Source organism: Ctenopharyngodon idella, chromosome 10, assembly GCF_019924925.1.
Source record: "Ctenopharyngodon idella isolate HZGC_01 chromosome 10, HZGC01, whole genome shotgun sequence".
NCBI classification, from domain to species: domain Eukaryota; kingdom Metazoa; phylum Chordata; class Actinopteri; order Cypriniformes; family Xenocyprididae; genus Ctenopharyngodon; species Ctenopharyngodon idella.
Window position 1 is genome coordinate 24,787,605 of NC_067229.1, and position 15,676 is coordinate 24,803,280.

General features: G+C 37.7%; 1 protein-coding gene across 21 annotated transcripts in view; it reads left to right on the plus strand.

Annotated features, from left to right (window-relative positions):
- Positions 1–10,036, plus strand: part of nrg1 (neuregulin 1) — an 84,048-nt gene extending 74,012 nt beyond the window's left edge. For 11 of the 21 annotated variants that reach the window (XM_051909678.1, XM_051909677.1, XM_051909688.1 and 8 more), the window contains 6 exons: positions 2,982–3,005; positions 4,532–4,634; positions 4,801–4,915; positions 5,293–5,423; positions 5,787–5,987; positions 7,887–10,036. In XM_051909678.1, coding sequence (XP_051765638.1) covers positions 2,982–3,005; positions 4,532–4,634; positions 4,801–4,915; positions 5,293–5,423; positions 5,787–5,987; positions 7,887–8,568 — 1,256 coding nt within the window. In that variant the 3' untranslated portion in view covers positions 8,569–10,036. The remainder of the gene's footprint in view (positions 1–2,981; positions 3,006–4,531; positions 4,635–4,800; positions 4,916–5,292; positions 5,424–5,786; positions 5,988–7,886) is intronic. The other 10 variants (XM_051909682.1, XM_051909680.1, XM_051909689.1 and 7 more) reach the window with 3 other exon arrangements.
- Positions 10,037–15,676: the final 5,640 nt, after the last annotated feature.

The following is a 15,676-nucleotide window of genomic DNA, read 5'->3' on the forward strand; positions in this document are numbered from 1 at the left end:
CATAGGGGAGAATATAGCCCAAACCTGGAAAAAAAAGGAGTGGTTTTAGATTCCTGTTTTCCTGTTAACCAAAACCTGCTCTATTTCTGTGACTATTTATTTGGCAATGGTTGCTTTCAACTCCTCCCTCAGGGGCACATGAAAGATAATGTAGAGTCCATATAGTGAGGTCCTCTATATTCTATCAGTTCAACCCTGGACCAGCAGTGCTCTAAACCAGAAAAGATAGCAGAACACAAACTTTTTTTTTTTTGCGACTCACACTCTTAATGTTAGACTATAATCTGTGCCTATCACGCAGGTCCATGAATCATAACCTCATTGTAAGCTGGAGGGAGTATGAACACAACCTTCTGGCAGCACTGCTAATAATAAAAGTAAAAGTAATAATAATAATAAGTTTATTTATATAGAACCTTTCCATAGATCAAGGAACCTTTACAATGTAGATACATGCATATAAACAAGTAGCTCCTGAAGACAAAAAAGCTGATGAGGTGTATTACAGGCACCTTTTTATACTTACAGGTACTCCGCTTGTGACGTCAGCCAATAAATTTTTGTGTTTGTCACACATGCTTCAGACACCGGTCACTCTGATGGCCTTCCCCATAGCGTCAATCAAAGACGCAGTGTCAAAGTTCTACTTCGAAAGTGAACTAAAACTGAAAAAAAAATTAAAGCAAAATAAAAATATAAAAAAAAAACTAATAAACATAACAAATGCGCATAACAAAATGACTAAAATTAAAATGAAAACTGAAGATATAAAAATAAAAGCTAATTCAAAATATGAATAAATACTACAATAGTATATAATTAATACTAAAATAACACTGGTTTAGAATTTGCATAATTTAAATTCATAATTAAGTAATTTCTGTAGTAATAGTAGTAATAATAAAAGTAGTTGTAATTTTATAATAATTGTCATAATAACCTAGTATGACATTTCTTCTTCAAAACATGTTTGTAATGTTTTTTTGCTTTACACACAAAGGGCCAGATTTACTAAACAGGGCAAATTAGCATGAGACTACAATCCCATAAAAGCACTGATGAGAATGTGAAGTTCTGCAACTGATCAACTGATGATGAGCAAATTAAAGAAGACAGACGCAGCAGCTCATTTACATAATGACTAACGCAAGGGTAGTAGGGTTGCAAACAAGCAGAGCCGCTGATAATCAGGTGCGGGTAATCTACTAACAACACAAGCGCAAAGTGGCTTAAGACATGCTTTTTTGGGCGTTAGATAATGGCAGAAATACCAGTAAACTGATTACTGTAAACCTTAGGAAAACACAGTGCATGATTTATTTAAATACTCTCCTCCTATTAATATTGCGTATGAAAGGGAAAGTCCTACAAATGTTCATGTAATCAGCTGCAAAAAATCAGTGTCCATGCTTTTTCATCACTTATTTTTCACAGCGTGTCTTTAGTAAATCCAGACAGCAGAATTTTTAATGCCAAAAAGAGCGTTTGCGCTGGCACAAGCTGTTAGTAAATCTGGCCCTTAAAAATCAAATGATCAAATCTATGAAATAATGTAAGTTCAGTGTCCTGTTAATTATGCCAGCAGTAAGTCATGGAGACAAACGTGCAGTAGCAGACAAATTGCACCTTTTTCTGAGAATGACCCTTAAACTATTGCCATGACATACAGTACCACAGAAATGACCACAATTCCCTTAATTAACATGCTTAAGGCACACAGAGCCATGTAATGAGAGCTGAGACCCAATCAGTACACTATGAACACTGTGAACCTTGCTTAAAAGAGATTCATAAGTTCAGTCTATTATATTGAACTGGACATCTATATCATACATTTGGGTGATATTCATTATCATTTCTGCATTTCAAATAGCACAGTGAGCAAACAGAATATCTCCATCGATTAACTAAAGTGTTAAAATAGCAATTTTTACTGGAGATCTGCACTGACAATCTATTCTCAGCTATTAATAGGGCTTGCTAATGTGTCCTTTATAGAATGACCTTCATCAGTCGAGATGCTCTGGTTCAGTGTCCACAATGGTTTTATCACTGATAAATGACACAAGATCAGGGCTATCAGTTAATGTACAAATCATTGGGCCTCTAAAAACATGTCATTATTAGGTCAGCATTACAGTCAAACAATTGATAACAATTGACGTGTGATATTATTTTTAATTATTTTAATTGGTAATTTTACTTTTTTTTTTTTTTTTTTTTATTAACTGTGATAACCTTGTAATGACAATGCAGTTTATATCTAGAGTTGCCATTTTATGCATACAGAAATAACAGGATTATATTTCTGCAAACTTGTTCTCAATGTATAGAGGAGTAGGAGATCAAATTTTGCCAGTGTTATTCTTTCAAACTTTGACTGGCTCAGATATCAGTCCAACAAGCAACAGCTTCTGACCGTCAGGTAGTTTAGGTGACCGAGAGATGCATGTGTTTAACAGCATGTTTAACAAGTGCTGGTGTAATCACATGTATTAACTGAATCTGACTTGTCTGTAGAGAAATGTGTCGAGGGTCAAGTCTTTATAACGACGTGAGCGCAGTGATGTCTGCATGTGCATGTCCTTGTGTCATAATGATGACCAACCATAAGTGTCTGTATATAGAGATGTACATCACTATATACGTGTGATAAACCATCCATATATCTCTTAATGAATTCTGACATTTCTAAAAGCATTAAATGATGCATTGTCATGGTGGGTTTAAAGTCAAACAGAATAGGTTTGAATCATTTCTGCTTTCAAATGTGTATCTGTGAATGTGTGTAATGTACCATGCTATATATATACATGCTGAGATGACTTCAGGTATATGGTGTTTTTGGAGGTGGTTTGAGGTGGACCTGACCTGTGTGTTTGTGTGCAGTCAGTCAGAGTTGACATCACCGCTCAACTGTTTTTTTTTTTTTTGTTTGTTTGTGTTTTGCTTTCTTTTCATCACCTTGTCTGCCTTGGCAGAACATCTTGGGATTGAATTTATGGGTATGAATCGTTCTTTCCTCTTAGTTTGCAGATTCGTAGGTCTAGAAGCTTGAGCCTGTTTCCTTCAACTTCAGCTGGTTTCCTTTTGCTCATGAAGGGATCAAACAGCCATAACATATGATTGGAGATTGACATCATTATTCTTTATTATATTAATGCACTGGACTTCAGATGGCTGCTTAGAGCCACTCTGTAGATTTCTAGGGTTTTAGACAAGAAAGTGGATAGCCTCTCCGAAGCATGTGATGTGCGGGGGGGCATTAGCCTGCATGCTAGGAAGGATGTTGTTAATAATTCATCAAGACCTCTGATATCTTCCATTCAAGGCAGATATGGAAAGCTCTCTCTCTCACACTCACTCTCACTCACACACACACACACACACACACACACACACACACACACACACACACACATATACATACACACACACACACAGAGAGACAGCTAAAATTCACACACAGTTCAGCGGTGCAAAAGAGAAGTCGTACTGCAGTAGTTATGCTGTGTTTAGATCCCTTCAGCTTTGCTTTGCCCTCCATTCATGCATCCCTCTATCATCAGCATGACATCTCATTCCTCACTTTCTTCATTTTCTCCCCCTTTTCTACTTCTCATCAGTGTTTTATCAATGTTTGTACATAGTGATTGCCGTTGTGTTGCGTGCATCAAGAATGTGTTTGCTATACTCTAAAAACGATTTAAGATAGAAGTTCTAAATCAAATGGGTGGTAGCATTTGCTCACAGGCTTCAATACGCTTTGTAGTGACAGGAAACTACAGTATTCTGTGTCTTTAAGACCTCATGAAGTTGAAAATGAATTATAATGATCTTTTTTGCAGAGAAAATGGGGCAAAAATGTAAACTAAAGGCTGTTTATAACAACGAGGAGAAGCCGTTTGATATGTCCTACCCAAGTTTCCGTCAAATTGTACATCAGCACAGGAAAGAAAAATGTGCTTGTCTGACATTTTCAACTGTTTGTTTTATCAGCCTGTGAGTTTGTGCTGCTACCAGTTCATGACTTTTTATTAAAGCCTTTAGCATTCCATATCTATTGACCATTCACAAAAATATGCATAAAAATAGTTGCTGAAGACTTCAATAAATTCAGTCTGTCAATGTTGTGATCTAATCCTCATAATGAAATGAGTGAAATGCATGAGTGTTGATTGTTAAAGACATCCTAGAGGCCTCAGGCCCGGCAGGATTTGCATTTTATGTCATTTGTGACGACATGATAATTCTGAACTGACCTTGAATTAGCACGTCCTGTTATCTTGTCCCCTCTCAGTAAAACTACATCCTGAGATCAATAAACCCTGTCTAATTAAAGCATCAGTGGCACTGGAAACATACATGTGTGCTAGCTTATGTTCTTACTTGGAAATCTGTTGAAATAACATTGTTATTATAAAAAAAAATATATATATTCCAAGTAAGAATGTGATTAAGATGTAATGTGTGTGTGTGTGTGTGTGTGTTTTACCTGGAAGCTTCAAAAGCAGTCTGTCCTCTCTTCCAGAAGCTGAGGAGCTCTATCAGAAACGCGTTTTGACTATAACAGGCATCTGCATCGCTCTTCTAGTTGTTGGCATCATGTGTGTGGTGGCTTACTGCAAAACAAAGTAATTCACTTTTTGAAATGTCTGTTTGTACTAAGTTACATTGTACAGTTAGTTTGTACTAATGTTTTACTCAAAAACTAAAATGAGCCATTTGAATTATTGATAGTCATTGAAATGCTATCTCTTGCAATCTAAGAGCTAAGAGTTTTTTTTTCTGCGCACATAGGAAACAGAGGAAAAAGCTGCATGATCGTTTGCGACAAAGTTTACGAGAGCGAAACGCTGCGGCCAAAGGCCCTCAGCAGCCCCACCCTCCACCCGAAAACCTGCAGCTGGTCAATGTGAGTATCATCACTGCACAGCATCTGCAACATCATGTTGATATGACTGTTGATAGGATAAAACCATGCAGTAATGATACCAGAGGTCAATATTTTAAAATCCTGTGCACTGCAGTTTGAAACATTGGTTAAAAACACATTGCCCCTTTTTGGGATTTTAGATAATTCATTCCCAGAAAAAAATGGTGTCTTTTATGTTAATGCCATCAGTATAAAGTATTGTAACATTCATCTAAAAGCCAATTTACAATAAAAGGGGTTTTTAATGTTTAACACATATTAAAAGATGTAAAAAGAGTTAAAGTTGACCTCAGAAAAGTGTATTATACGCTATAAGAAAAAAATAGATACACCAATCAACTTTTGTCTGATTTCAGCATTACATGCCGAAAAATCCCATCCCTCCTCACGTGCATGTGACAGATAGAGAAGCGGAAACATCTCTCTCCACCGAGTTCACAACATCAACACATCCGTCCACTGCTGTCACTCACTCCTCCAGCCAGTGGTACAGTACAATCCCATATATCACACACAGCATCATACACACAAGATTACTAGCTAGAAACTGTCAAGATGAAATCTGAATCAAATTAAGTCATATTTATTTGTATAGCGATTTTCACAGTACACAGGAATGAGTAGTACAATCATTCCCTCACAAGTACAAAGTCTACCTTTGTAATTTTTTTGATTTTCAAGCATCACAGAGCTGGTTTCAGTTTTCTGTTTTTTTGGGGTTTTTTTATGCTATGGTGAATATTGGAAAATATGTCTGGAACAGTCGCTGTTGTTTTAACGTATAAACATTGAGAACAACACATCTCTATATAATATGTATGTTGAGGGGCTTTGCTTTGCGCTCTCACAGCTGGAGTAATGGGAAAGCAGACAGCATGGTTTCTGACAGTCATGCAGTCCTGGTGAAGTCATCGCTGGAGAACTGCCGGCATGGAACACCCGGTCACAGGGGGCGTCTGAATGCTACTGGAGGCGTCCATCAGCTCAACGATTACCTGAAGAACTCCAGAGAAACCCAGGGCTCCTGTAGAGACTCCCCCTACAGCGAGAGGTAGCATTCACTGAGTAGCACTTCATGTAGTTAACTACTTCAGCCCAAAGTAGAGGTCTGCACAGGATGGAATTTTTAGTTCTGCTCCCACGGGATTCTGTCCCACTCCCGTGTTTTGTAATGTTTTTACTCCTGCATCTGCCCTTAACTTTAATGTTTTGTCCGCTCCCGCCCGCAAATGCCCACATGTAGATGTCTAAGCAGATTTACAGCCCCTCTCTCATAAGATTCTCTCTTGCTCTGGTGCAGTAAGCTATTTTTTCCAGTTCTCCCAAACATACAACGCTTCAGACCTTGCTTTGTTGCAATTGTCAAAGCAGGCAAAAGAAAGGTGCTTTGCCTTATCGGAATATCCAACTCTACGCCTGTTAACCATTTATTTTAGTTGCTTGATAGATGAATAACATTCTGTGCCTTAAAAACATAAAATACTGTTTATTTGAGTAGCTTTTATTTTATCTTAAGATATTTAAAAAATATATATTTTGCAGGAGCCCCGAGTCATTTCTTTCTCCCACTTCTTGCACACACATCAAAATCTTCCCTCTCGCACTCAGCAATTCAATTTTTTTCCCATCTGCACTCTGTTGTTTCAGGCTCCGTGGATTGCAGACCTTTAGCCCAGACCATACATTCAATCTTGTTTGTGTTCCGCTCTATCTCACGACAGTACATGTGACCGAATGTTTGTCGCTAACACAGTCCACTCATGTCTGCGCACACCATCTGCTTGCATCTGCCACCATCTACTTGTGTGTGGACAACAGCGAACAAGTGAAAAAGATCAGTGGTTCCCAACACTGGTCCTGGAGAACCCTCAACACTGCACATTTTGAATGTCTCCATTATCAGACACACCCATTTCAGGTCTTGGAGCCTAATGAGCTTATGCACTGAATCAGGTGTGTTTGATTAGGAGACAAAATGTGTTGTGGGTACTCTTGGACCAGAGTTGGGAATCACTGCACTAGGTAGTGTGTATGCACCAAATGTGTCCATGGAGCATACTTTAAAATGCCTGTGCACTCAACTGTGCACAAAATGGAGCAGAGCACAAGAAACAAAGTATACCCAGACCTTAAAGGAATAGTTCACCAAAAAATGAAAATTCTGTCATTAAATACTCACCTTCATGTCGTTCCAAACCCGTAAGACTTTCGTTCATCTTCGGAACACAAGTGAAGATCTTTTTGATGAAATCTGAGAGCTTTCTGTCCCTCCATAGACAGCTACGCAAACTGACACTTTGACGCTTCAAAAGGTTAAAATCCATATGATTCGAGTGGTTTAGTCCAAATTTTCTGAAGAGATACAATTACTTTATATGATGAACAGATTGAATTTAGGCTTTTATTCACACATTCAAAACGAAAGGAAAGCTGAAACATGTTTGCTTGATGCACGCGAGAACCAATGAGGTTCATTCTCGTGTGTTACGCAGCACGGAAGTGGTTTGTTCAACATGAGAGTGAGTATTTAATGACAGAATTTTCATTTTTGGGTGAACTAACCCTTTAAGTCTTAGTAATATAGCCAACTATGTTTCAAAAGAGTATGACAAAGAGTAGTACAAAAGAGTACTATGTTTCATTGAACTACTGTAAATTATGAGTGGCTTGTAGCTTGGTACAGTTTTATAGCAGCTTCTCCAACACAATTGCTTTGTATTGTTTTGAAGGCTGTGCCCTCTGTAGGTCGCATTTGTCAGACACATACGTCAACAAGGGTGCCTCATTTCAGAAAAGTAAGCATTACATTCCAAAGTAAGAAAGAACTTACAGTAATTAACAAATGCGACCTCTGGAGGGCACAGCCTATGAAAAGAGACAGTTTATCAGTTGCTGATGAGGCAGTAGTTATGATATTTGCTGTAAAGTGATTCTGTTTTTTTTCTGCCAGGTATGTTTCAGCCATGACTACACCCACCCGTCTGTCCCCCATGGGGCTTCTCTCTCCAGAGACACCTTCCTCGCCTCCCTCTGAGATGTCGGCTCCTCTCTCCAGCCTGGCAACCTCTGTTCCTTCTATGGCAACCAGTCCCTCAGGAGAGGAGGAGCGCCCCCTGCTGTTCCGGACACCGCCAATCCTGCGTGACAAATCCAGTTCAAACCAGGGCCAGAAGGGCCATAATCTCCGCAACTCAGCCCACTACAATCACGGCCTGGACCTGCCCAGCCCTCCGGCCAGCCCTCTGCACATTGCAGAGCACGAGGAGTACGAGAGTTCACAGCAGTACACAAGCACAGCTGCAGCGGCCGCACCGTCCTCCCCCCTTCACAGCCCCAGCGCCACCGCTCAGCGCAGTACAAGAACTCAGTCGAGCGGCCAGACGGCGCCGGAGCCCGTCAGCGGCAGTAACTCAGAGAGCAGCAGCTCAGAGAGCGAGACAGAGGATGAGCGGGTGGGAGAGGACACACCGTTTCTCGGCTTACAGAACCCTCTGGCCACGGCTGCTGGGTCAGTCATTCTGGACGGGCTGGAGGGCAGCAGAACTAACCCCGCACTGCACCTCTCGCCGCAACACGACCTGCAGAGCAGACTGACGGCCGTCATGGCCAACCAAGATCCTATAGCTGTTTGAAAGATGCATTGAAGAAAAAAATCACCACTAAACCTTTATTTTCTATAATTAAGTATTGCGAAAAGAAAAACTTAAACTTTTATTTTAGTGATGTAGTGAAACAAAGACTTTTATAATGTGTGCAACGTGTTTGTGTCATGGAAAAAAGTGCCATTCACATGTAGCTAAGGTCACAGTATTTCAATGGCAGAAAAAATATAATCAATGGTGCCTTTTAATTTCAGTTTGAAAAAAGAAGATCTGCATTATGACACTGGGCCATATATTCACGACTTTGAGGCAACAAAATAAATAATTTGTGACTGAAAGAAAAAAAAAAATCCACCAGCACTCCATGTTTGAATTCTGATTAAAATGTGTAAAAATGCATTATGGTCTCTTAGCCTAGTGGTTTTCAATCCTGATCCGGGTCCATTTTGTATGTCTCCCATATTTAACACACCTGATTCAGATGATCAGCTCCATGAACTGAGCTGTGTCAGATATGAGAGACGTCCAGAGAGGCTGCTCGCCAGGACTGGCCTTGAAAATTAGATTTAACCTGACTTGGCAAGAATGTTTTTTTTTTTTACATTGATAATTATTTTTGCATTTTGATTTAAAATATTGATGTGAGGCTGCTGCAAACTGAAAACAAGACAATTCAAAAGCTATAGAATTAAGAAAAGAAAAAAATTCACAGGAAGCAAATCATGTACGATCAGCTATTAATGAAACATAATCATTTTATATTATGGCTGTCATGTATAGCGGACATTAGTTCTATGAGAAAGCCATTATATCTGATTACTGATTTATGACTGAATATATGGCTCACTTTGTCGATCATGCTCATTGGCTTTTCAAGCAATGCATTGTGGGAAAGTTATAGCACCACTTTTATGATACTGACATCATTTTTATTCCTATATTTTATTTTATTAGTTATTGTCCAGATCACTTTTTTACATTTGTCCATTGCTATCCATGTAGAAAGTTACATTATATTCAAAGTGTTCCTTTGTGTCTTGTTATTTCTCATCATGTTTATGTATATATATGTGATCATTTAAAGAACAAATCACCTGTTGTACAGTATTTTGTTATGTTTGCGTCACCAGATTACTACAGTAACTTATGTATTCACAAGGGTTTACTGAAAATAGCCTCTAATAGTCTATCCAGCTTGCAAAACAAAAGAACTGGTTACACAGGCAACACTTTTAACCCTAGAGCTCACTATAAAGCTCCTGGCTCTAGTGTGTGAAGGCCTTTTCCCCTACGTTTCCTCTTTCATGAAATGTGGCCCGTTTTACTGTATTTATTTTCTTTATTTATTTGTTATTTATTTATTTATTATCTGGGCCTTATGGAATCTAGCATCTATAAATCTATATTTTAATATAGCAATGACAATAAGAGATATTTGCAGTCTTTGGGTACATCAACAAAACCTTATTTTTAGTGTGTTTTTTTTTTTTTTTTTTTTTTGCCTCATCACTCCATAATATAATTGTGTGTTGTTTTGCCATTTAGGCTTAGACTCTGTTAATCAACATTCTGTCATTCAAACTTGCATTCGAAAAAAACAATAAATGTTCACCATGACAAATATCCATGAAACTGATTGTACAATAAAAATGAGCTGAACTGCTTCTGGGACACTTGAAAACAGCCTTTTTTCTGTTGCTTCTAACGCAAGCCTTTATATAACTATTTAGACCATTTTAAGTTGTTTGATTTTGGATGTGATACACATGGCGGTTTTAAAGGTGACGTCACCTCTTCCATCATCTTATTTTTGTTTTCAGAAATGGCTGTTCATTTACATCTTGGATGAAATGGCTACCTTTTTCAGAAATATTCAAACCAAGATATAAGACGTGAGATCTCTAAATGCATCAATGTTCTAGCATAGCAGATTTTGGCTTATTGGTTGATCATCACAATGAAGATAAAGGAAGAACAGATACTTTCCACAGAGACAAATAAAGTCGTTCTGATGGCTGCATGAGTGCAGGAGGACAAACACGGGCATGCCTTGCACAACACATGCAAACAAGCACGATCAGCGTTGTCAGTCAAGACGTGACCATAATGTTCATTTTCATTTGCTCTTGTATGAACAACTTTGAAATTCGGATTGTACTAGAGCGGGTATCATTTCTGCTGGTGACAATTTTAGGGGTTTCCTTTAAACTCATTAAACTTGGGTCAGATAATGCTGTTCTTTTGATGTACCAAACTGCACATGAAATCTCACGGTAAGGATGGCAAACAGGAAGTGAAGACTTATCTTCACAATGCTTCAGCATATTGACATAAAGTTTGGTACGTGTCGTCACAATACCCTGAGCTTATTGGATTTGGTGACAACGCCACCTATTGGTAATATGGAGACTGGAAACTGAAGAAAAATCATTATAAACGTGGCATAGACCAGTGTTTCCCAACCCTGTTCCTGGAGGCACACAAACACAACACATTTTAAAACTCTTCCTAGTCAAACTGACCTGAATCCACTCATCAGCTCATTAGTAGAGACTCCAAGACCACAAATATATGGGTCAGATCACATCCAAAATGTGTTGGTGTGCCTCCAGGAACAGGGCTGACAAACGCTGGTCAAAAAAGTCAAAAAAAGATGGTAAAACGTTGTCCTCAAATGGTCAACATGGGGTGTCCGCACTTCACAAATGTGCTTGGGCTCACTTGGACATCTGTGTAGGAACTATAGTTAGATTTCAGTCATGCACTTTCACTGCTCTTTATACATTTAATACTTTCAATAAGTTTGTTCATAATACTGTACTGTAGTTTAATTTTGTAGTTTTAACTCACAAGTAAAATTAAAATATCCATATTTCCAAGCAAATGCTTACATCAGTTGTACAGCAACTGGACTAGTCTTTTTCTGCATAGTCTGTCTTAAGAATGTTCCTAATGCAGTTCATAGTAGCAAAATGTTTAGATTTTGAAGTTTGAAAATCGATAAAATGGTTTGCAGGCTCCCTGACTGTTGAACTAAAAGCGATGTTAACGCACACCCCAGCAAAGGATGTAAATTGCGTGTTTGGCATGTGTGGTATTTACAAGAACAATCCAGTTTGCCAGAAACAGAAACAACCAAAAAATTCCCAGAGACAGAAGAATTTGTCCACAATTGATCATAGGCCAAGATAAATAGTTTACATTTTTAAGACTTTTATTATTGTGGCCTTTATAGAAATGGCAAGTTGTGAAATTGACAGAGAACATGTATGAAGCTATGTGATCTACTGTTTTTACTTCAGTGCAAGACTGCTCACTAAAATGAGGGGGGAAAAAAACATAAAAAATGTCAGCAGTTACCTTTGATCAGTGAGTGAAACTGTAAAGATTTTCATTTTGTGTTTACACTAAATTGACAGTTGCAGTCTAAAAAACGTGAACAGACCTGTGGCCATACGTGCAGTGTGAACACCTGTCCACACAAGTCAGAAACAGAAAGAAAATCAATGTATCAAGAATACTGCAGCATTTGAGCTGTAGATATTCCTGCTTCATCTGGGTTGTTCAAGCTTGACTTGTTCTCATGACTTATGGTTTTGCTGTCACTCTTGCAACTGCTGAAGATACTCACAGAAGATTATGACGAGAACAATTTGCACCCTCTGACATCAAGCGTTTACTTATCCAACCGAAGGCAGACCAGGGCATTGATTTGGAAACCTGTTTGAAAGCATTCATTATTTTTGCATTGTGTTCAGTAATGCAAGTGGTGCAGAAATTACACACATTTCACTTTTAACTACCAAAAGTTACTCCTTAATGACAACATCCTCCAGAAAGTGACCATTTTGGTGGCACAACAACAGCACAAACATTAGTATATAGGCCTACAGGTATTAGCAATTTGATGTATTTAGTGACATTTTGTAGCTGCTTTGTCACACACTAAATTCTGCCCTTTTTAATAAAATCAAAATAACAAAAGATGTTTAAAAATATGAAAATGAACTTCAAGTTGGCACACTCATGTTAGCTAACCAATCCAACTCACTGTGCAACAAACTAACTTCAGTTATTATAAACCTAAAATCCAACTCTTCGTTCCTGTTCATTTTCCTGTCACTGTAAATAACCAGGTTATAATAACGAATATAACAGAAGTGTCTGTGCTTGACCAGAACAGCTTTCTGAAAGACTGATAATACAGAAGTAGTGGTAACACTTTATAATAAGTATACAGTAACAAAGCACTTATAAATCGTTTGAAAACTATTACTGTAGTTTATAGTTAATTGATAGTTTATAAACTGTTAATAAGTTGTTAACAAAGCATTAGCTAATTCTTTACAAATGAGCTAATTAAACAATAACACTGTAAATTACAGTGATGATGAATGAAGAACTCAATATTAATAGTTTGCAAATGATTTGTAAATGCCTTATTACTGTATACTTATTATAAAGTTAAATATAAGTTAAAGCTTGTATGTGTCCGGTTATTTATTAATATTTCTCTGATTGTGTTCATCAGAAAGAAGAAAGTCACATACACCTAGGATGCCTTGAGGGTGAGTAAAGCTTGGGGTAATTTCCATTTAAAAGTGACCTATGTTTTTGTTTACTTATTTTGCCATCATCTGGTTTAATCGCAATCATATTTTACAGACCATCAGACATGCAATCAATATTATGCTAAAGTGTAGGCTACTTATTCACAAGGGTAGAGACTGTGGCAATGACTAGATGTACAGTGAAGAAAAGAGTCAATTTTTGGTCTGTTTTCACCCCAAACTGATTAGATCTCTTCAGATGTTGTGGATTAAACCACTGGAGTCTTATGGATTACTTTACTGCCTTTAGGTGCAGAGCCACAGACACAGTCTCCTAAACATTGTTGTTTGAGTTCTGGGATTGTCTGGGATGGCATTAAGGTGAGTCAATGTTGAGAGAACTTTCATTTTTGGGAGAACTATTCCTTTAAATGAATGGAATCCTGGCAGACCAGTTACAGGTTGAATGAAAAGCATTTCAATCATTTTAGATATCTGATAGCACATACTGGATGGCATTAAAGAGTTTCTATCCCATGAGCTGAAACCTCATTCTTTGCTTTATGTGTAAGACTTACTGTTCCGTCATTAATGAATAACTACACAGGAACAAATGAGGAACGCAATATTAACATTCCAGTATAACTATTATTAACTAAAAAGAAACTCTGATAAACGAATTAGTAAATAAGTACAGTAATAGCAGGTAGTTCACTGTTAGCTTATCAGTAGCTACTATTTTTTTTATACCTCACAGAGGACTACTAAGAACCACTATATGCAGGTTCATAATTAATGTGAATAATGCATAATTTATAATTAGTTCTAAAGTGAAGATCATGGTAACCTACTAGTAATGACTCAAGTACAACAAAATCCTTCAGATTGTAGGTGGTTTTCCTGCGTCCTCCATAAAATGCTACACAGTTCAAAATGCAAGAAAATATGATCATATGATCACCCTAAATTTTATCCTCAAATTTTGCATAAAATATAAAATATTGCTACTTGTTATAAAGTCCTAAATGGCCTAGCTCATTTATATTTAACCAATCTTTTATGCTACAATCCATTTTAAGGTCAAAAACTATTGATAGTACCTATAACAATGTCCACGAAGGGAGGTAGAGCTTTTTTACATTTTGCTCCTAAACTCTGGAATAGCCTTCCTGATAATGTTCAGGGCTCAAACACTGAACATGGCACTTTATAAATGTCTTGATCCTTAGGAAATGCTCTGATTTAACTTTTCCACCCACTAAGCTCCATGGACAAGCACAACTTTGTTTTATGATAGAGAGAAATTCCCAGAGAAGCATCTGCCTTCAGAAATGTCATTGAGCGTCTCTGGTGTAGGGGCTCCACGGCTCCGCTGGTGTCCTGAGCTCTTGATTGGAGCGAGTGAGTAACCCTCCAGAGCCCAGTCAAACTTTTTCACACCGCTCTATTGCCGCAGCTGTTACAAAATTGCTGGGAAAACTCCCTTGGCGGTGGAATGGACTGAACTTTCCATGGCTTATTCAGACTGTGCTCCTAATATAGATACTAAAAACATTCTCTAAAGTCAAGCATCTCTTATGAAATATTGTGATAAATGAGGTACTATGTGTGTAAAGTTACAGTTTTAATTGGAAAAGCAATATTTTTTTTGTATCACGCTGAATTTTTATAAATTGCAAGGATGAAAATGAGTGGACATTAGAGCTAAGCTCTTCAGTACAGTGGATCTCCAGGAGCAGGACTGAAATCCTCTTTTTTAGACCTATAGACCTGTAGAGTTTAGCTCCAACCCTGATAAAACTCACCTGCCTGTAGCTTTCTAGTAATCCTGAAGACATTGATTAGCTTGTTCAGGTGAGTTTGATCAGGTTTGGAGCTAAACTCTGCAGGAAAGTAGATCTCGAGGGCCAGAGTTAATATTGATATATTATTTAATATTTATATAGCAGTATTTTATTTATCCTTTATTTAACCAGGAGAAACCCATTGATTTTGCTATCTCTTCTTCCAGAGAGACCAGTATAAATATTTAGGGACTGTATTTGATGATAAACTAAAATTTGAGGCAAACACTGACATTATTAGAAGTAAAGCTTTTCAGCGTATGTATTTTCTGAGGAAACTTTGAACTTTTAATATGGATGTTTCTTTTATGAAAATGTTTTACACCTGTTATATTGAATCTGTCTTAAGTTTTTCCATTATTCGTTGGAATGGCAATCTTAATGTAAAGAATAGGAGTAAGTTGAGTAGTATAGTTACAATGTGCAGCAAGATAGTGGGGACTGACTTAAGGGCTATCACTCAAATTTGTAAACATAGGGTGACTAGGAAGGGAAAGTTAGTCCTTTCCGATGGCACCCACCCATTGTGTACTGAATTTCAACTGCTTCCCTTAGGCCGGAGATTTAAAACTCCCTTTCGTATACACTGTATTAATGAAACAAAGCCACATATTTGTACCAGATATGTGTGAAATTAACATGGAACAAAAGAAATTCTCTAAACCATAAGTACATTTACACAAGCTGAGAAAGTCAAAAAGCACTAGGTTGTGCCCCGCTCTCCCCTATACTGTTGTCTACATA